This window comes from Cricetulus griseus (genome assembly GCF_003668045.3).
Source record: "Cricetulus griseus strain 17A/GY chromosome 1 unlocalized genomic scaffold, alternate assembly CriGri-PICRH-1.0 chr1_0, whole genome shotgun sequence".
Taxonomy (NCBI): domain Eukaryota; kingdom Metazoa; phylum Chordata; class Mammalia; order Rodentia; family Cricetidae; genus Cricetulus; species Cricetulus griseus.
Window position 1 is genome coordinate 89,691,317 of NW_023276806.1, and position 22,230 is coordinate 89,713,546.

A 22,230-nucleotide genomic window follows, 5' to 3' on the forward strand; every position below is an offset into this window, starting at 1 on the left:
TTGTTGGTCAGGGAGCCTCTAACAATATAAGCTCTTGGTGTTGCCTTTGCTTGCCTCCCAGAACTTGTTGAAGACACCACACACTTTGCACACAGAACTTAAAGGCATAGAGCTACAACTGACCCCAACTGATACAAGTAAAAGGCAACCCCTAAATCAAACGAAGCATTACAAAAGATGGGCAAAGAGACTGTAAGAGCCAGAGGACATGAATGCCCATCGCAAGATAATATCTTCTAGACATGAGCACAACAACATGGTTGCCTAAACAAGACCTTCACAATGACATCAGTCACTATGCCAGTGTGGATAGGGGAAACGTCACAAGGCATCTAGTTTTCTTAGATGAAAGCACTATAGGCAATCAATGGCTGAAGAGGAAGGGGAACAATTTTCTCCAGCTAGGAGCCTCTGATAGGCTACCTAATCCCAAGCAGGCAGCTTTACGAGCCTCTGATAGGCTACCTAATCCCAAGCAGGCAGCTTTACACACATGTACATTCCAGCAACACAAAATGGACTCAGTAGTTTGAAACATTATCTATTACTTGCATGCATAGCAATAATAAAGAGAAAGAGGTCATGAGTTTGAGTGTGTTGGGGGAGACATGGAAGGAGTTGGACATGGAAGAATAATGGGTAGAAATTGTATAAATACAGTACTCAGGAATGAAATTCTCAAAAAAAAGCATTTAAAAGGTTTCTACATTATTTTTCTCCTAATGACAACAAAGACTGTAGGAAAAATATAGTAGAAAAATGAAATCATGAAATAATGAAGACAAATTGAGCCTCTGGGATTTGAGAGACTCGGGCCACCAGGGCTCTGATAAAAAGCCTCAAAAATACATAGGTTGAGCACAATGGGTTGAAAAAAAAATCATGGTCAGAAGTATTTTAGAATTTAGAATTTTTCAGATTGAGAGTACATGCATATATTGAATGAACTACTGGGGGGTTGGTACTAAAGTCTGAACCAAAATTACTAATATCTCACATACATCTTAATACATACAGATGATGGTTAATATATATTGTATATCCTGTTCTTAGTTTTCATGTTATTAATTATTCTCTAAGAATTTCATCAGTATACACAATGGATTTTGATCATTTCTACCCACCCCCATTACCCTGTTCCATCTCTTACAGGACATACGTCCTCATAGCTAAACACTTTCTCATGGGCTGCTGATAGGGATCAGTGTATGAAGGTGCTTGCAGCCAAGCCTATCAAACTGATTTCAATACTTGATAGAGTAGAGAACTGACTCCCTCAAGTTGTCATCGAAACAACACTTCTAACAACACAGTGTGTGAAGTGGAGCTCCATGGCATGGGATTTTCTGCTTGCCAGCTATAATTTGGATTTTCTGTAGCATTTCAGATTTCTGAATGAGAAATACTCAGTCTTCTGTACTTTCATCAGTGTCATTATCTGAAACATGACAAGGATTTAGGTGACTGTGGTAACAGTGATATATTGCATACACATTCAGAGTAGAATGAACTGCAAACAACACGTGCTGGACAATACATGCTCTTATCTACGACCACCGTTCTAACTAGAAGCACCAACTGAAAACAGCATGGATGATGGTGTGAGGGCAGAAGAGTAAGAGATGGATGGAAAGTAAATAAAGACTACGTAGGTTTCAGCATGCTTTTGGTATTGTGCCTAATACCTGACAAGGCCCAACTATCTGTCAGCTCTGGGCTTCTAGGAACAAAGAAGCCCCACCAAGCAGATATTCAGTAAGCCATAGATAAATGGCTAATGTTAGGAAAAGGAAGTGAGTCTAAATCTTCTGTCACTGTCCCTCATCCATCTACCCTAAAGGCAAGGTGTTGGGACTTGCAAAGAACTCTTCTGATTCTTCCAAGCATTCTGAAGCATGACTGTCACTGAATGATACCTAGCCATCTCTGGCTTCATTGACCCAGCTCAGGGACATCACCCAACTGCACCAAAAGAAGCACCTCTCTTCTGTTTCATTCCTTTCTGACAACAAGCTTGCTCTGGATTCTGTCTGGGGAGTTTCCCCAGCCAACAGAAAAGGAAAAGCCATTTAAGGAAAGCTGCCTTTGGACAACATATTTCTACATAGCTTCCTATCATTGAATGACACCCTCCTGCTACAGACATCAGCAAGCATGAGACTCTATTCATAGGGGCAGAAAGTAAGCCTGGATGCCAGATTAGCTGTGCATAGAAAGGGACTGAGCTCTGGATAATGAATGAGCCTGGACTCCCATCCCTCATGTATTATGTGAAAACCAAACATCTCTATTATTTGAGCCACTGCTATTTGGGAATTCTGCTGAAGGGCTAGTGAATGATCCAACAATGAGTTTCCCAATGAAGAAAGGAGTATGCACGATTTCCCAAACCCACTTCATTTCTCTGGTTTTGTTTTCAGGCTGCTAGTGTGAGGGGGTGATAATTCAGTATTTTTACTGCTTAAAACCTTTTATTTGAGGCCACATTTACTGGTCCCCTAAAACATTTGTCAATACTGTAATAAAAATTAGGAGCAAGTAAAAATTGCCTCTGTGGAGTGGTTTTACAAATAGCCTTAAGTTTCGTCGATTGAAGTTATTTGGTATTTACAGAGAATTAGATGGGGGATGTTCCAGAAAATGTCAAAAGCCACATCACTAACAAGGCATGAGTCTGTTTTTTTTTTTAAATCAAGTTTAAATAATCATAGTGTTTATTTAAGAACTGGGACATAGATGAGTTGGGAGAGTGCCTGTCTACCTTGTTCAAAGTCCTGGGTTCTATTTCCATAAGCATATAAAATTGTGTTGGTCCACACGCATAATCCTAAAGCCATCCTTGGCTACAGGGTGAGTTAGAGGGTTGCCTGAGATATGTGCTGAAAGAAAGGAAGGGAGGAAGACAAAGAGAAAAAGAAAAAGAGAATAAAAGTTTATTATTTATAAAGACAATACCTAAAACAAAGAAAGACATAAATATCCTGCCTGAAGTTTGATCCAAAACAAAAGTGAAAGGCAAGGATATACAAGGAAGGGCTCACAGAGACACACACAAAGAAAATTCCACACATCAGTCACATCTCACCTGCCTAGGACACCATAGCAGTGATTCAGCACAAATATCCTCATAAGGACCCTCGGAGAAATATCCTGGTTCATTGCGAAATCAACAAGCTCCCCGGGACCAGTAACTCACCATGAGGGAAGACAGAAGACAAATGTACACACTATAGAGGGCAAGGCTAATACAAACTCCAAACTCCAAAATACAGACTCCAAGAAGTTCCAGTCATGAGACAGAATGAACAGTGTGTGTCCATGCAATGGGGCTTCTGTTTGGCCACCTGAGGTAGTTTGGCTGACAATGGCTTTCAAAGGCTCATATAGAGCAGCACTATCTGAAAGGATTAGGAGGTGTGGCCTTGTTGGAGCAGGTGTGGCCTTACAGAAAGAAGTATGTTACTGGGCTTTGGGTTTTCTGAAACCCTAGCCAGACCCATTCTCTCTGCTTGCTGCCAGGAGATTCAGATGTGGAACCCTTAATTCTTTCTCCAGAACCATGTCTGCCTGCATGCTGCCATGCTCCCTGCCATGGCGACAGTGGACTTAACCTCTGAAACTGTAAGCAAGTCCCATTTAAATGTTTTCCTTTATAAGAGCTGCCGTGGTCATAGCATCTCTCTGCAGCAACCAAACACTGACTAAGACAACATCAGTCTGACTAGTTCATCCTCAACAAATTCTTGTTATTGAGCATTCTTAGAGCGAAGTGCCTGGCTAAGCACTGAGGCATAAAAGTCACTATGAGACACAGACTCATCGTCGACATTAAATGTTACGGTAAGGCAAAGTGCCCAGTTTTATTGGATCACAGGGTGGGAGAAAATAGACTGTCTTAGAGAGTTGAATAAAACCCCTAGTGGTCGTGTGGAAATTAATGTAAACCTAAAAGATGAGAACATTGCCTAGAAAAGGTGTGAAGTGAAGTGAGGGCAGAGCAGAGGCAACACTTTCCAGGTAGAGAGAGAAATCTGTTCTAGGCCTGGCATCTAACATTGGGTTAAAAGGCACAAATGCAGGAAGAGGAGAAAGAGACATGCATGGACACACTTGCAAGGCATTTGTGCTGAAAGCAAGATAAAATGGAGGGTAAGTTTTGCAAAGGGCTAAACTAAGTAGATTCATCTTTTAAAACATATTCTGAATGTGGAAGGTAAGGAGAAAGGAGGGGAAGTTTCTGGTGCCAGTTGGGTTTGTCTTATTGGAAGAAGTGGAAAGGGTTGGCATACGGGCGGTGTATGTGAAAGAGAAGGCATTTCACCAGCTGCATAGAAGGTTTGTGGCGAACTGCTTAGGGGAGCCCAGCAAACACAGACAGGAAGGTCATCTTTGAGGGTTACCGCAGCACCCAGAGGACAGAGGACCGTTTACTAAGAAGGGAATGGACTCAGGAGAAGGCAAGGTTTGACAGAGAAGATGTGAATATGAGAGTAATCTGTGAAACCACTAAACAAAGGAGTTCAAGTCACATGACCATGACAACATTCTGAAAACTGTTTTCAAAAATGGAGTGATCTGGTGTAAAAGAAACACGTGGCCCCGAACTACCTTAGGCCATCACTGCACGTTTCTCAACTATGTTTAAGTGAGATGGTGGTGAGGGGTCAGGAGTGTAGTAGGTCGGACTGTATGCTGCAGAGAAAAAGGATGGAGTCCTAACTCCTGACACTTTGAACGTTGCCTTACTTACAGATAAAGCCTTTGCAGATTAACCAAGTCATACTAGATTGAAATAGGCTCTGCATCCAATAACTGAGTGGTGAGACGGTGGGGGACTCAGAGACACACAGAGGCATGGCAGAGGCAGGTCATATGGAAACACAGGCAGACTGCAAAGAATGTTTGAAGCCATTGGTAGGTGGAAGGAGCCAGTCACTGCATAGTACTATAATACAGCAGCTAGAAGGAGACCAATCCAGGGACAGAGCATCTGCTCTCATCTTCAGATAGAATTAAGACAAAAGACCAGGCATATACAAGGCACTAAATGAAAATAAGATAGCAAACTGCCTCTCAAACTTTGGGAGTTTTAACCAACTAAGGTCTCAGATTCAGTTTATACATTTCAAAAATAGGACCATTTGTACTTAACTCCATACGACTGCATATGTGGGCAGAGCGAAGAGGCAGCTTATTGTGTTATTATTGGCACATATCAGTTACTATATGTTCGTGCATATTAATCTATTACTGTCTGGTAGCGTATCATGTTTATATACAGTGTTACTATTCCTGCGGTGTCAAGCCGTGCACTGACTTGCACCAGTGGATAGAGACCAGCGATACTGCTTAAAACTATGTTACAGGACCAACCACAGCAAAGAATCACAGGCCCCATGTCAACACTGCTGAGGTTGGGATCTAGTGGATCCAGGGGGCATCCAGTCACAGCTTCTTGTGAATTCTTTGGTAAACACTTTCTCATCACAAGTAGTCAAATTAAGTGTATCCCTTTGAAATTTGGTAGAAGCAACCCAGACCTGATAAAAATGTTTATGTTTTCTTCTAACCTAAAAAAAGGTGAAAAATTAAAGAAAAAGAAAATAACATTGTCTTTGAAGACAACCCTATGGGGTTAACCACCAAGTCGTACTCTGCAAACACCAACAAGATGCTGAAGGGCCACACATTCAGCGAGCTAGGAAATGTGTGTAGTATACTCTATCTGCCAGTCTGAAGTGGAGGAGGAAAAATAACGGTCCTCCTGTGGAGCCACTCTCAGTAAGTAGAAAGAAAACCTCCCTATGTTAAAAACTACTTGAGTCCCATAAGCTAAGCTCCTTGCCTAAACCTTAAATTTCAATCAATCCGTGGGTGTTTGGGTCAGCCCTAGAGAGCTGGCACAGATAATGATCCCTTATCTCTCCCTTGTAGACATGTCTGAATTATTGCCCGACTCAAAGCAGCTATATCTCCTTCGCTGCTCCCTCTGGCATGCAAAGCATCTGCAGTTGCCTCCTTGAAGCTACTGTGTAAATACAGCAGCACATACTGTACATTTCAAACCCAGCCTGTTTATCAAGCCTTTTCCCCACAGATTCACGTCATGAACAAGCAGTCTCCAATGCTATTTCCTCAGTTGAGAGGACTTTAGACATAGGATAAAGTTATTTACAGGGCAAGAAAAATACCAGTTTTGACAAAGGTTAATTATGTACCCAGGCTGGCCTCTCCACTGGGAATATATGCCATGCTCTTTCTGTCATTCAGATTAAAATTTCAAAAAAATACTTGAGCACATGAATTTGGCGTAACTGGATCGACATGAAATATAATGGCAAAGCCACCTGTGAGGAGCAAAATCAGTTGCTGAGTAAGAAAACATCTGTCTTAATTCTCTACCTATTGACTACTTCTGTGCAAGTTCAAGAATAAAGGCTGCATATCCTGGTTTTAGAACTACCTGTAAAGACGGTAACGTTCATCAGTTTATCAGTCAACAGTCAAAACAAGTCTAATATTTAAAATTGGCATGGTGTGTTCAACCTTTATCATTCAACTCAAAAGGTGAGTTAAAACTTTGGTTTTACTAAGACAGCTGGAAGATGTTAGAAATAAGAGTTCTGATACGGGCTGGAGAGATGATCAGAGGTTAAGAGCACTGACTGCTCTTCCAGAGGGCCTGAGTTCAATTCCAAGCAACCACATGGTGGCTCACAACCATCCATTATGAGATCTGGGTCCCTCTTCTCAGATATACAAGAAGCAGAATGTTGTATACATAATAAATAAATAAAATCTTAAAAAAAAGACTTCTGATACTTGAAGGGAAGCACATAGTGATGCTCCCTAAAACTTACTTCATGTCGAATGCCAAGCACAGTGGTACACAGTGTAATCCCAGCATTAAAGAATCCAAGGCAGAGCCGGGCATTGGTGGAGTACGCCTTTAATCCCAGCACTAGGGGGGCAGAAGCAGGCGGATCTCTGTCAGTTCGAGACCACCCTAGTCTACAAGAGCTAGTTCCAGGACAGCCTCCAAAGCCACAGAGAAACCCTGTCTCGGGAAAAAAGAAGAAAAAAAAAACAAAAAAAGAAAAGAAGAAAAAAAGAAAACTGTCTAAAACTCAACAACTCTGAGAAAAAAATCTCTATGAAAGTCAAGAAAACATGCTGTACTGGCTAGGCTTTTGGGAAGTGGGAACCTCTACTAAGAAAATGCCTCTGTCCAAATGGCCCGTAGGTAAGCCTGTGGGGCATTTTCTTGATTAATGTTTGATGTTGGTGGGTCCATCATATAGCGGGCAGTACCATTCCAGAGCAGGCAGTACTGGATGGTATAAGTAAGCCTTGGGCTAGCCAGTAAGTAGCACTCACCTCTGCATCAATTCCTGTCTCAGGGTTCCTGCCCTGACTTCTCTCTGTGCTGAACAATCACATGGAAATGTGGGATTAAAATAAACCCTTTCCTCCTAGAGTTGCTTTTGGGGGTAGTTACTGTTCTATTGTCCTAGGTATATGTGGTAGTTTGAATGTAATTGGCCCCCATAAGCTCATAGGTAGTGGCACTATTGGGAGGTATGGATTTGTTGGAGTGGGTATTGCCTTGTTGGAGGAGGAGGTGTGTCACTGTGGGGGCTGGCTTTGAGGTCTCATATACGCTCAAGATATCACCTAGTGAGACACACACCATTTCCTGTAGCCAGCAAGATGTAGGACTCTCAGCTACTTCACCAGCACCATGTCTGCCTGCATGACGCCATGCTCCTTGCCATGATTATAATGGACTGAACCTCTGAAATGAAAGCTTCCATCTCAATTAAATGTTTTCCTTTGTATGAGTTGCTAGAGTCATGGTGTCTCTTCACAGCAACAGAAATCCTAAGACAGTATACATCTGAAAAATTCATAATACAGAAGCTCAATATCTGTTTTGTTTTATTTTGACTTATCAGTCTATAAAGTCAGCAAATTAGAACTAATATTAGAATAAATCACTCATGATTAATCTGGACATTTATTAATATTTTCATGTAAAGTCATTTCTACTGCTGAAATTGTACTTTCTAAACTAACCATTCTATCATATACTGTCAGTTCATCTCATTTCCTTCATACATGGAGGAAGTTTTCCATTTTTATTTCCAGTCCATCGTCTAACAAAGATGCAAAATGTATCTTATGCCAATAGGAAACATGGCCATCTATGAACAATGTCATCATGTAATACATGTGACAGAGAATATTCCCTGGAGAAAGGCAGAGATAAGGAGTGTGTGTGTGTGTGTGTGTGTGTGTGTGTGTGTGTGTGTGCGCACGCGCGCGTGCATTTTTGTGTCCTGAAAATGGGAACTGTTTGAGATAACAAAACTATAAATATGAGGCTTGTATGGTATTCCTCCTGGTCATTTCCTCAAGGAAGGGCATGAACATAGAGCAGAAAAGCAGAAAGAGAAAAATCACTTGCCAGTCAACTGAGGCACTTCATTCCCCGAGGAAGGAAGCACACTCAACACCTTGCCATTCATGGGCGCACTTCTTAAGTGAACAGTCATTGAGGTCATCATTTAAATTAAGTCACAGGACATACCAGAGTTGTCCCTAGAAAGTCCTTAATTATTTATCCAAATGTCCTATGAGAAAAGAAGTATGAAAAATGCTGTAGGAAAGAGCGCGGCCTCCCCTGGCACGGCAGAAGAACTGAGTGATGTGGATATGTCAGATGCCCAGAGCACTGGCTTGTACTCTGTCAACCCTCCATAGAGGGTGGCTCTGACTACAAGGTCCATAATGATGCAAGTCTTAACTATACTTGTACTTAGAGACAGTGAAGGACATATGAGACTTTGACTCAACACTTAGGAGTTACGCATCTTCCACTTAGGCTTTCGAAAGAAACACTTGACAGGCTCACCTCTTCTTCTTAGTAATAATAAGCACATCATTGAAGAGAAAGAAGTAGACTTGCTGTCTGGACATCCTCTTTGAGAACAGCACCGTGTCTTCCACGTAGGCTGTCAACTCCCCTCTTTTCACCAACCACCGGGAAGAGGAGACGAGGGGAAAAGGCTATAAAGAGAGAAAAACTCAGTGCCCACATCCAACAGAAGCCCAAAAAGACATTATAATCAAATGGCACATCTGATGAGATGCATCAATATTCTATAGGGAGATAGTGGTGAAATGCAATTGGATATGGAGAAAATACACATTTATTTTTCAACATAAAAATTTATAGCTTGTCCATACAAAAGTGAAACCACAAGGAAATGTTATTATATTGGGTCACAAAAGTATGACTCTTCTATTAACTCTGAACTACAAACAAAAACTGGAGTCACTTAGAATTCAAAAAACCTAGTAGCAAAATCTATCAGTTATTATAAATATCTTAAAGTAGAATATAAACATATGGAAATCTGTAAATACCTCTAGTTACCAAGAGACATCTAAAAGTCTGTGTTCACTTTATGTAGTACCAAAGGAATTTTCAAGAAGAAAAACCCCACAAAACTTATGTTTTGTCTACAGATATCTATTCAGCCATATTCTTGAGAGCACCTGTTTTTAAGTTTATGGCATTTCCACTGTGTAAACACATCCCTGAAAACCTCATTCCACTTTCTGGCACTGAAAATGGAGTTCTTCTAAGGAACCCCTCAATCTCACAAAAAAGGCTGCATCTAAGGAATTACATTCTGCTTTTACTTTATTCAGTTTTATGTAAACCAATTGGAAACCTCTCAAAACCACAGAATAATTTGCACCCTTTAGAGTCCTTTCCTTTTTTAAAAAAAATTAAGTTACTAGGAATGCATACTGCCAAAAAATTGATTTAAAAACATATATCCATAAAATAAGCAAAAGTTCCTAGACATACATACAACACAGGCACAGTAACAGGACCCAGCAGATGTCATCCTGTTAAGTGAAGAATGATTAAAAGTGGCTAAAGGAAATTGAGGATATTAAAGAGGAAATGAAGAAGCAGAGAAAGGGTTTCAGAGTTTTCCAACTTTATAAAGGGCTTTTATAAGAAGGTTGTTCATCAGCTATATACTAATTCAACAAGGAAGATGAAAGCTTATGGCTAAACCCAAGCTTTGCAAACTGCCTTGAAAGGGAGGTCCTGGGGTTTCCAGTCCCTTAAATTTGAGTCACACAGTTATGTAACAGGGACAGCAGAGCCCTGTAAGGTCAACAGAGAAAGGATTGCTTATGATAACTCTGACCAGTGTGCTTAGGGATTGCAACAAAAACACACATGTGTCAGGTTAAGTCCTGATTGCTGCAAGTGCTAGAAGTGCAAGGCTGTCCTGACACTGCATGTTGGCCCTGGGTCTGAACCAAGGACAGTCCTGATGGTGTCCCACCATATACGCCACCCTACGGCCATTCTTTTCATTGCATTGTCGTTTTAAAGGAAATTGATTTTCAGAGAATTTGTATTCCACTAGGAAATAGCAATCTTTCACTTATTCACCCCAAATTGAGAGTAGCTTTCCGAATGTCTATGCTGCATTTGAAAACAAAAACGTGATGTTAAGTATTGTGTGAAAAGTCTTCTCTACCCACTTTCTCACTCACCCCATTCCCTCACACTGACTCCTGCCTCTTCGGGTTAACGGCAGATGCTAAATCCTTCTGTGCTCTCCAGAAATTTCTTTGGCAAAAACACTGTTTTTTAAAAAAACGGTTTTTTTAAAAAAAATTTAATGACACATATGACTACTTTCATAGGTACCTAAACCCTCAATCATCCTTTGTTTCCCCCAGAGTTGAGTGGCTCTACTCTGCTTCATATTGATGTAGTCAGTCCTCTATGATAAATATCTGAATTGTTTCTGATTCACTGCTAAAATAAACACCATGTGGTTATGTGAGAAGCATAACTATGTGATCTTTACATTCACCTGTATAGAACAAACTCCTGGAAGCAGAATCGCTGGTTTACAATAATTGCTTTGTAAATATGAAAGTAAGTTCCAGGACTGTGACAATCCTTGTTACCAGCAGCCTGCAAAATGCCATTCCTATAACCTCACAAATAGAATGTCTTCTCACATTTCTGCATTGCTTGCTGCCCTGATGCCCATCAGCAATTTCTTTATGAACGGAATAAAGTCATTTTTTCAAAAATGGCCACTTGCCATTTGGCTCTGACAGCAGCTTCCTAACTTGTCATTTCCAGTGTCTGTCCCCTCTCCTTTCCTTGTCACTCTGATTTTACATTCAAGGTATGGTAAGAATACTATATGAGCAAGGCTACTTCTTCTCCTTCTGCAAACCGCCTCTATTTCTTTGTCTGTGTTGTTCTTGTATAGCAAAAGATTTATAAATTTTCACCTAATGAACTCAGCATTGTTTTCCCTTTAGAAACTTCTAGATTTGTTGTATGCTTTAAGATTTTCATTACACCACAGATACTATCTTAACCAACCATACTTTTTGCTTGTCTGTGCATCCCGATACCTACTCACGAGCAGTATCAGACAAGTAGTAACAGGTGGCATAGGTCCAAAAAAGAGTTACATGAGAAAACAAGCTTGAAAAAAAAAAGATCCATTAACTATCTTTTTCTGCAAAAGCAAAGTAGTAATCTTACTTGGTTTAGAACATCCTGGTCCAGCCCAGGGGATACCATTATTTGGCAGCACCTACTGACAGTGCTTTAGGATTCCCCTTTATCAACTATTGGCTTCAACTATTTGAACTGTTTGATGGTTTCCTGGGGAAGGTCATACCATGATGGCCTGGAGAGAAGCTGGGAGACTCCCTTAGGCATCTGGGAAGTCTTCTGTCAGCTATTATTTTCAATTGATAGGCCTTCTTTGAAAAGCTAATTGCAATTTACTTTGCTAGCCTTATCTTTGTCTGTTTAGATAAGATTTAAGCAACAGCAATACAATAAACATAGACAGCAGGCTACCTTAATTTTAAATTCCAGCTGGGAATTAATCGTGTACATCATCTCCGTCCTTTCCATCTTCCGTGCTCCTTCATTGCACAGTCGAACCAACTGCGAAAACAGCATAGGAGGGTTAAGAAATATGAAGAGGAAATTCCCTTCACTTAACCTCATATGGCCCGCTCTCCCCAAGAACCTCATTTTCAATTTCAGATCTCTCCTAGGTCTCCATCTATTCTGATCCTGCCCTCTGCCCAGCTTCATCTTTACCTATGAGAGCCCCACACTTATTCAGGGCAAGCTACAGAGCCTCCTCTCTTCCAGACCAGAGCAGCAGGAAACAGACTACCAATTTCAAAGACAAAATCTAAGCACAGTGTTACATATAGAGCATGGGGTCACAAAGGGATGCTGGAAGAGGGAAGTCTTGGTAGTTCTTCAAGAACACCCAGATAAGAGAAGCTCTGTTTAAATAGAAATACTCGATTATCTGCAAAGAAATGGATTCCTAGGCCTTTGATGAATACTTAGTATATATTTGGGTCACTGAGCAAACCCTACACTTTGCAAACTGTCTTTCATAAATAATTAAAACAATGTCTCTATTTAAAGATGATAAAAAGAAATAGTACATTATAATAAACTGATATGGAATGTCCTTTTGTATGCTGCAATTATGTGTTGCTTTTATTGGTTGATGAATAAAGCTGTTTCAGCCAATGGCCAGGAAAAAATATAGCTAGGTGGAAAATCCAAGCAAAGTTATAGAGAGAAGGAAGGTGGAGTCAGAGGACCATGTAGCTACTGAAGGAGTAAAATGCTGGAGCATCACTGGTAAGCCACAGCCTTGTTGTAGTACAAAGATTAAAAGAAATGGGTTAATTTATAAGAGAGAGCTAGCCAGTAAAAACTCTGAGCCATTGGCCAAACAATTATATTTAACATTAAACATCAGAGTGTTATTTCATAAGCGGTTGCGGGGACCCAGAGTGGGAGAGAAACTGGTCCAGCAGAACCAGACAAAACAGAGAAAAACATCCAACTACAACAAAGTGGAATGAAGATCTTTCCCATTCCTGCAGGAAGCAAGCAGCAGGAGATAAGTAGGAAGTTTCTGGCACACTCAGTCTCCACTCAGCTATGTCCTGTTCATATGCTACCCACAGGGTGACAATACTTTCTTTTGCTTTCTCAGCTACCATGTGCCTAACAGCAGCTAAACATACACTTTTCTATCTTCAAATATTAGTTCCCTGTCAGCCGCAACTCTTTCCCTTGCTACTCCAGGCCTGACTCCACCAGGGGCAGCTGATAGCACCATTGCACACCCCACCCATTGCTCAACATATTTCAATGTGGTTTCTGTGTCATCTACCTGAGGATGAACCCTGTAAAGAGCTAAGTCAGACTTGCCTCTTTCTCTCTCAGGGGCATCCATGAGCTGTTTAGTTATTTTCTAGGCAGTTCTGTTTTCCTTTACTCTGGCATGTCTTATTTGTTTTTATGTCTCCTGTGCTGGTTACTTTCTTCCAAACAGGAGTAAATATTGTTGTTCCCTGGCTTGCTTTTTTTTTTTTATACCAAAGGCTGATGTATTTATTATTCTGCATCCTCATCCCCAGGTAAAAACCCTTCACACTCCAACAGCAAATATCACCTATGCTGATGGTTCCCGAATCCAGGTCTCCAATTTGTTTCTTTCCTTTGAACTCTGATCCAGAACACAAGTTTTATAGGATCTGCATTACATGTCAAGAATGGAATTCATATTTCCATCGTAATAAAATGAGAAAATGATTCAGTTGTCTAATAAAAGATTATATTTCCTTGACATCTGTCCTTCAAAGTGCTCACCAGTTCCAAGCCCACTGTACATACACATTTACATACATACACACACATACACACACACCTTTCCATCTTCTTACATGAATTCATAGCTTTATCATCATCTTAGACTATAGCTCCCAACTCTCTAACATGTGCAACAGGCTCCACCTATGTCCTCCCTCCCCCCCTCATTCCCTTTCTTTCTTTTTCTTTCTTTCTTTCTTTCTTTCTTTCTTTCTTTCTTTCTTTCTTTCTTTCTCCCTCTCTTTCCCTCTTTCAATGAGTTCTTCAAACTCTCCAACATTATGGATTTGGGTCCCTACACACCCAAGACAGTCCTTCCGCTCCCTGGGTCACAGTTATTCTTGCAGTAGATCTCAGTTTAAACAACACTCCATACTTCTCTCCCATATCACTCACCACCCTTTGTGTAATTCTATTTAATGTATGTCCTTCTCTTTAATCTGCACATACCATGAATGCAATAACCACACCTGCCTTGTCATCAAATATTCAGATGCCATCATGATTCCTGGTATAGTGGTTTATATTCGATAAATATTTGTTGAAGGTGAGAATCAACAAACAGCTACTAACACACTAGACAAAATGAGATATGGATGGGCACATAACACAAAACCTGTCTGAAACAGTCAACATACCAATTTATTTGAATATGGCTATGTGAATCTCGGTGTTTTTAGCAGGCATAGATGTGCTAAACTCTTCCAAACTTTCTACATGGTTTACTGTTATCATGGTAAACAGTTACCTTGCTCACTTCCTTCAAGGCCCTTTTGCAGACTTCATACTTCGGAGAGTCCTTAGGTGTTTTTTGACATATAGTCTAAGAAGAAGTAAAAGAGGCAAAACCAACTGGTTTGTCATATGAAGCAAAATAAATTACTATTCAGCCATTTTCTCTTACTCATAAAAGTGCTATTCTTGGACACAATATTAGAGATGAAGATACCAAAACACAACTAACAGAACTAGAAAATACTCTTTAAATACACAAAGCCTAAATTAATTCAGCTAAATGAGAGAGATGTCAGAGGTCAGTAAATAGGCTGGCAAATCTCAGACCTGTCTTATGCTAGCTATTTAACTGTGGGCAAGTGACTGGTCATAGACAAATGCCATTTTCCTCCTCTGTAAAACTGCAGCAATGTCAGATACAACACAGGCTTTTCCAAGAGACGGGTGCTTTGCCTCATTTTGTTTCTTGTGCAGGGATCCAACATGGCCTTACCCATGCTGAACAAGTGCTCTCCAGAGCTGCCTCCCAGCCCTGTTTCAAGAGTTAAATGTTGTAATCTATACATTTTATCTAAGTGCCTGGCATACAGTCATCTCCCAACAAGGGTACTAACTCTGATGACCAAATAAAGATAACCTTAAATATGATTGTCTGAAATATGAAAGTCTGAAATCATAAATCTTTAAAAATGCAAAACTTTTTGACTGTCAGAACACTGCAAATGGAAAACCCTACATCAAGACACTGTTTCATGCACATCATTATTAGGTACATATAACTGTCTTTAGAATATGTATACAAGGGATGCTTGAAACACAGATGAATTTCATGTTTAGTCTTGGGCGCCATTCCCACAACACCTCATTATACAAATAAAAATATTCCAAAATTATTGAAAATGTAAAACACATCTCACTGAGCATTCTTAGTAAGGAACACTCAGCTTGTACACATAACTTTGAAAGCTCTAGGAATGAATTTAATTGTTTTAAAATGTCCATCTGCTTCAACAGATTTCAGTGAATTTCCAAATGAAGTGAAATTTAAGAGACAATGGTTGATTCTGCCTAGGTTCTCACATATGGGAAACAGATGAGGGCAAGTCATCAGGCAGGGCAGAATATGGTTAATAACTAGCAGGCCTAGTGCCTTAACTACTAATGAATGTACTCTGTAAATCTAGAAGTCTGGCAGTGGGACTGCTATATGAGAGAAGTATAGAGCATGTCATATGTGGGTTTATATTAAGTATTCTTCCTTTCAGATTTTTGACCCATTATAAAGAACACATTTATACTACAGGGGCAAGGTTTTTAGAAACAATATTTAACCACATTATAAGCCATGTATATATCAAATACTTCATATTTTGTTCTGTTGCACTTTTAAAACACTGCTCATGATTCCAAAAATCAATTATGCCCCCCTTAATGGATATAAAAGCAATATGAAAAATATTGGGTTATTTCCATGAGGGCAGACATCCTTCACTCAAATCTTTATGATAAAAATGCACATAAAATTGTGTGCAAACATTAATTATCTGAAAAGAAAGACTACAGCTTCACTCAGAATCTCAAACAGGATTATGACACAAAAGCATAGAGACCATTATGTAATCATGCCATAAATATCCAACATAGTACAGTCTGGTGTATTACAAATAGGACTACCATTCTGGTCTCCAAATGGTTAATTAATTATTAATGCATTCTATCTTTAGATAGGATAAATCCTGATCTAAAAGAAATCAATCAGACTTTTTGAAACTCCAAGTTACTGGATGGGACAATAATGAACCACATACAAGATTTAGAAGATTGCTTCTCCTAGGGATGCTGAGAATGTATTAATAGATACTACTAATTAAATTCATTGATACTGCATGGTACTGGCATTGCTAGCCATGCATTTCTCAGAATGTTAACCAGCTGTGACTATGTTCATGCAGGAAATAATTTCCTAAATTATAGGTGATGGGTGACAAGGAGTGGGTAAACACAGCAGACTTAGGTGACTAAGAGTGCACAAAGGAAGGGTTTATGAATTAGAATTCTGAAATAATCGATAAAGCTGTCACACAACTGTGACAGAGTAAGGAAGTGACAGTCATATACACTTTGCTACACTTCACACTTTCACTTTTGTTTGAGAGTATCTCAGCATTTTATAGTGGAATATGGAAAATGGAATCTATTTTTGCAATTTTGCTCAACTGTGTATCTCTGGTAGATTTTTATCCTGTGTTTTGGTCTATAAAATAAAATACATAAAAACTGATACCATGCCAATATAATGACCCAATTTTAAAGTACATCTGTGACAAACTGTCCTAATTAGATCAAAAGACACTATCTACCCACTAAGCAGGCCCCATCACGGGCCAGATGGTCTCCTCCCTCTTCCCTCAGCATGCCTTGCCATTATTCAAAGTCAAACTCTTGCTTCCTCTATGACTGTTACCTAATACCAAAAGGATGCTGGGCTTTTTACCCCACTTTACATAATGCATGGTAGAGAATAGTTTATACCTTATCATGTCAGGAGAAACTGGGCCCAAAGCATCTTGGAATGTTCAAGATGCAAGGGATCTAAAACAAAGTGACTTGTCCAAGGTCTCATGCTTAGTGGGTCAGGCAGAAAGAGAATCCAAGCCTCTTGACCTCAAAAAGCCATCATCATTCCCATTCCAAAATAAAGTGGGTAATATAAGCAGGTTTCACCAGAGTGACCACACAAATCTAAATTAACAATAAACTCCAGTGATCTCAAATACAGACAGGCTTTCTAACTGAATAACATCCTCTCAGTTAAGGAGTTTATAAAAGAGATAGGCATCAATTTAAGCAGAATAACAGCAAATTAGTTAATCAGATTTGTAGTAGCTGATATCCAGAGGACAAAGTCAGCAAATCCTGCCTTACATCCATCAGCAGGGGGAGGCGAGTCACTCTCTGCATGGGGAGAATGAGGAAAGAGATCATGGGTAAGTTCCTGCAGTCTTCATGAGACTCAATCCGTGACAATACTTCCTTAAAGGAGGGGTTGGTGGCTCTGTGGAGAGACAAGCAGAAAAAAAGTTTCAAAATATTTTCTTTGCAAGCTTAAAAGCAAACAAAAACAAATTACCAAATACTGAGGTAAATTCCCACATTACAAGATTCTTAAGCATATAAAACCAACATAAAGCATAAGACACTGGGAAACACAGGTGGCTTTTCTGCCTTTTATATTTAATGCTGAAAATAAGATGTGGTGCCCTATAACAATATTAACAATAAAATAAACATGTAAACTAGACGTTTGCAAAACTGGGATGTAAACAAGAGGGTACAGTATTGTAACAGAGAACATGTCAATCATGAGTTAGCATCAACTGATCAGATCTCATACTTAATCATGTACAAACACACTCCACCAACATAATCATGCTTCATACAACTGTTCTGGCTCTGGGCAGACCCAAGAACGAGGTATCACTTAGGCAAGATTTTCAAGGGATGCTTGACCTTTCCAAAGGTCCTCTTTCTAACAAAGAAAACTCTTTTGTATTTGTGTTTGCTTCATTGTTTGGGGGTTGTAGTTTTTTGGAGTGTGATGCTCTTCAGGCTGCCCTCCAGCTTACAATCCCCCCAAGTCCTAGGATTGCAGACATGTCTAGCCAGGAAACCCTTCGCCACATAAGCCAGAATATTTCTCTTCATCTCCCACTGAGTTGCAAATGGCTGTGATGCTGGCATATATCCATGTAGTGTTGCCAGATATTCCATACAGAATCTCAGTGGAGCTGTCTCTAGAACCTTAAAGGGGGATGACATGGAGATGCCAACAGAACAATGCTCACAAAGACTCTAACTTGTTACATATTTAGCAACAGCAATAGAATGAAGTCAAATTGAACTTTTCTGACCCTGTCCCACTTATTTCTCTCCTCACTTTGCTCCTGTGGAAGTCTACAGCATCCACAGCCCTCTACCCATGGAAAAGGAGGCTTGCAGAACCACTGGACTCTTCAGAACTGGAAAGGAAGGCAGTGGCCATAATGACCATTTTATATTAAAAAAATGTGACTTGAAATTCATTAGATGATGTGGGTCAAGGCCACTAAAAATAAAGTGTGAAAAACCTAGAATGTCAAATTAAGAGGAATTACACAGAAATGTGTTATTTTTTTCTCACACTGGAGAACTTTTAAATATCCTTTCCTTAATAGTTTTTAAAAGATTTTTAGGAAATTAAAAACAAACTTCATGTAGGTTGCACATTTAAATCACACAGGTCCCAGTCTCCTCCCACGTCCAAAGGGTTCTGATTAAGAAGTCTGGGGTGAACTTGAGAATCTTTGCTGGTTGGGCTTTGAGGATTTCTGGGGTTTCTAGCATGCTGCTGAAGTAGAAAAGTTCCTGCCCCAACCTTGAATGCCCCGAAAGACACAAACACTAATTTCCATGAGAAAGCTCCCATGATGGTTTGATTAAGGTAATCTAGACAAAATCTATTTTTGAGAGTCACATAATACATAGCAGTAACTAGTCACATATTTTTTTTAAAATCCTGCAAAACAAAATGGAAAACAATGTCCTCTGTAATTCAGGGCTTTGCTTTTAAGCATGGACCCGTATGTTCAGCTACAGGGTCCTAGCCTGGTGTGGAGTAAGGGAAAGTGAAAGGACAGACAAATCTGGAGACATTTTTGGCATCAAGTTGGGTAGAAGCCAGGTATTGGGCTAAACACCCGATAAGCCCTGAGAAGTCACCACAACACACTTATCAGGCTTTGAAATCCCCAAAGTGCATAAAAAGCCTCATTGCAAGATGCCAGCTGGGGTTTCCACCCTATCCATGAGGCATGACGAGAGGATGTGGCAGGAGACAGCATTATCAGCTCTCCTTACCAAGCTGGGAGCAATCACTGTCACCAGGAACACTGAGGCTGCCTTTGGGTTATTTGCCTCACTAATAAAAGAATTTTAAAATAGACTTTTTTATTCAAAGTTCAAAGACAATTGTTAGTTTGAGAGACAAAATACCAAGGATAGGCAAGTGGAGATCTCAGCAGGTGCCCGGAGGATAGAGACAGGGAAGAGGAAGACAAGTTATGCCTTTGGCAATGATGGTTGACGGGGTACTGAAAGGCAAAAAAGTGGGTGTCTGGCTATGCTTGCTTAGAAGGGCTTAAGCCAAGGAGCTGAGTTCAGAGGGCACATGATGTCAGGTTCTTGTGTCTCAGGGCAAAGGATCCCACCAGGGATATATGCTTATAAACAATAATACAAACTACTTAGTAAGAGAGGGAAAGTGCTCCCAAGAGTGGGAGTGGGTGAGCTGGGTAGTGTTGAGCCCCCAGGAGTGTGATTCTTTTGTAGGACATTCCTGTAACAACAGCTTCAAGTTTGTATCTGAAGAGCTGTTCTCATGTTTCCAGTCTTCCTCTCACAACTAGCTGTTTTCCATATGCTAATCTTGACGTTTCAGTCTCTAGGACCCCATTCTCCTAACACATTATCACCATCCCCTTAGCCTCTTCAAAGATCTCACACCTAGCCTGGAGTGACCAGAGGCTCCATAAATGTCACTACTCCAAGGAGAGAATGAGAATAACAATAGCCAGGAAGTCTCAAACTGGGTATATGGTGGACAACTACAACTTCTGACAACTGGGGCCTCGGAAAAATGTAACAGTATATTAACTACTCAACAATTGTTGACTCCTGTCCCTCACATTCACACTCTCAATAATCTTAAAAAGGAAAGACTAGTGGTGAGAAACAGAGTGCTTGGCTCCTTATTGTGGCATAATTAAAATCTCCAAGCTGGTCTTTTTCTTCTGTTCTTTTAAACCCTCCCACAGCAACTCAGCCAATCTACCCAGGGAGGGGGAGGTGGATCCTGCAATTCCTGTAAACAGTTTACAGAGGTTAGAATAGTAAGGGAAACCCTGGATCCTAGTGTCTCACTCTGGTCCACTTAAGAACAGCCTCTTGCCCTCTGGCAAACCACTTAATGGCTAGTTACTTGCTTAGGAAAGTGGGAGGTTGAATGATGATGGGTCAAGTCTCTGGCCAACTAAAGGGTTTATAAGGGGTGTGGGGGGAAGGCAAGGAGAACTTAAGCATACTTTAATTTCAAACTGCTTTAGGGAGAAAATTCTGCATACCCAACATCCTCACTCAAAAAGTAACCCTCTTCCACATCAGTCAAGGAGAAAACAGTCTACTAGGAGGCATGTCTGTTTCTATTATTAATTAATCTTTATCAATGTGTTCTAATCAAAAGTAGGTTAGATAATCAAACCCGAGCATTCCACCCTGCTTACAACAACTTCTGCAGTGTTCTCTGTTGGTAAACTTCATTGGTGCAGTATTTCACATAGGGATCAAATGTGGACGCCGTGTGCTTCTCTACAATGTCACTTATATCGTCTATGAGGATGTTATTCTGATGTCTTGCCTCTAACTCTGTAAAGAATCTGAAAAAAAGAAAAGAAAAAGCATTTATACTTCTTCTTTAAACTGCAAGAAACAATAGTTATCCCCATGTAGGGTTTAAAAATAATAACACCACATAGTATTTAAGGAAAATTTTAAAAATAAAACAATCCCCCTGCAGAGAAAAAGCAATGGAAAATTTTTTCTGAATTTAAATCAATTATGCACATTATTACTTTAACTTTTGATCTTAAAACATTGGAAATCCTGAATATTTCTCTGCCTTTAGGGACTTTTTAAAAATAAACAGATTTTCCTATATCTTAAGAGCTCTCCCCAGTGGAGGAAGGAGGGCCATGCTTACAGATTGTCTTGTCTCTTTCAGGAAAAGTAGGGTGATGCATGTTTGTAATCCCAGCATTGGGCAGGTAGAGGCAGGAAAATCAGGAGTGCAAGTAGCAGGTTCTAGGCCAGCCTCTGAAACACAGTGAGGCCCTGTTCCCAAAACAGACAAGAGGAAGAAATGTATACAAGCAAAGCACCTAAGTGAATGCTGACAAAATGAATTTGAAAAGAACCCAATCTCACATGCCCTTGCAAAATAAAAATGTTATTTTAAATATATTAATATGCATAATATTTAATATGTTCACAACTTAATGAGGCTGCAACTCAGAGTAATCAGATCTTGTATATGAGACAGATGGAACAGTAATTTAGGGTTGCCTGATTTAGTCATTACACAACAAGAGTATAACCACTGGCTATACAATCATTGTTGGTGGTTCTTTTGGCTACCATGACTGAATAGTCTCATATAACTATCTGTTTGAATCTCTGCTTTCATGTCTTTGTGGGTATAAACTGGGAGATTGGAATTCAACAGTAAGAGTTCATACACCAAGACATGACCATGTACTACCAAGAACCAGTATAAAAGGATCTGGGTTATATGCCCGGGAAAATTAACTCACTGAATGAAAGCTAAGAGAAAAATGATCCTTCCTTCTGGACACTCACAGGAGTGACTGACGGCAAACATGGGGGCAATTACAAAAAAGGCAGATGTGTGATAGAATAAAAAAAATAAAAACTTGGTTTTCATTCCTAGTTTTTTGAACACAGCTCTTAAAATCCCTTGGGATCACCATACCAATATACTTCATTCATATGCTGAGGAGGCACTGAGAGGTTGGAGAAGCCTAGGTAGGTTTAGGATGTAGGCTGACAATTAGGAAAACCAAGCCACCTTTCCAAAGTTGGACTTCTCAGGCTCTCTCACCTCTGACCTCCAAGGAAGAAAG

General features: G+C 40.0%; 1 protein-coding gene across 1 annotated transcript in view; it reads right to left on the minus strand.

Annotated features, from left to right (window-relative positions):
• Positions 1-22,230, minus strand: part of Arhgef26 (Rho guanine nucleotide exchange factor 26) — a 111,529-nt gene that overhangs the window by 24,170 nt on the left and 65,129 nt on the right. Inside the window, exons 6-10 of the mRNA XM_027391706.2 lie at positions 20,815-20,967; positions 17,423-17,552; positions 14,511-14,585; positions 11,930-12,019; positions 8,915-9,069 (exon numbers count right to left, since the gene is read on the minus strand). Coding sequence (XP_027247507.1) covers positions 8,915-9,069; positions 11,930-12,019; positions 14,511-14,585; positions 17,423-17,552; positions 20,815-20,967 — 603 coding nt within the window. The remainder of the gene's footprint in view (positions 1-8,914; positions 9,070-11,929; positions 12,020-14,510; positions 14,586-17,422; positions 17,553-20,814; positions 20,968-22,230) is intronic.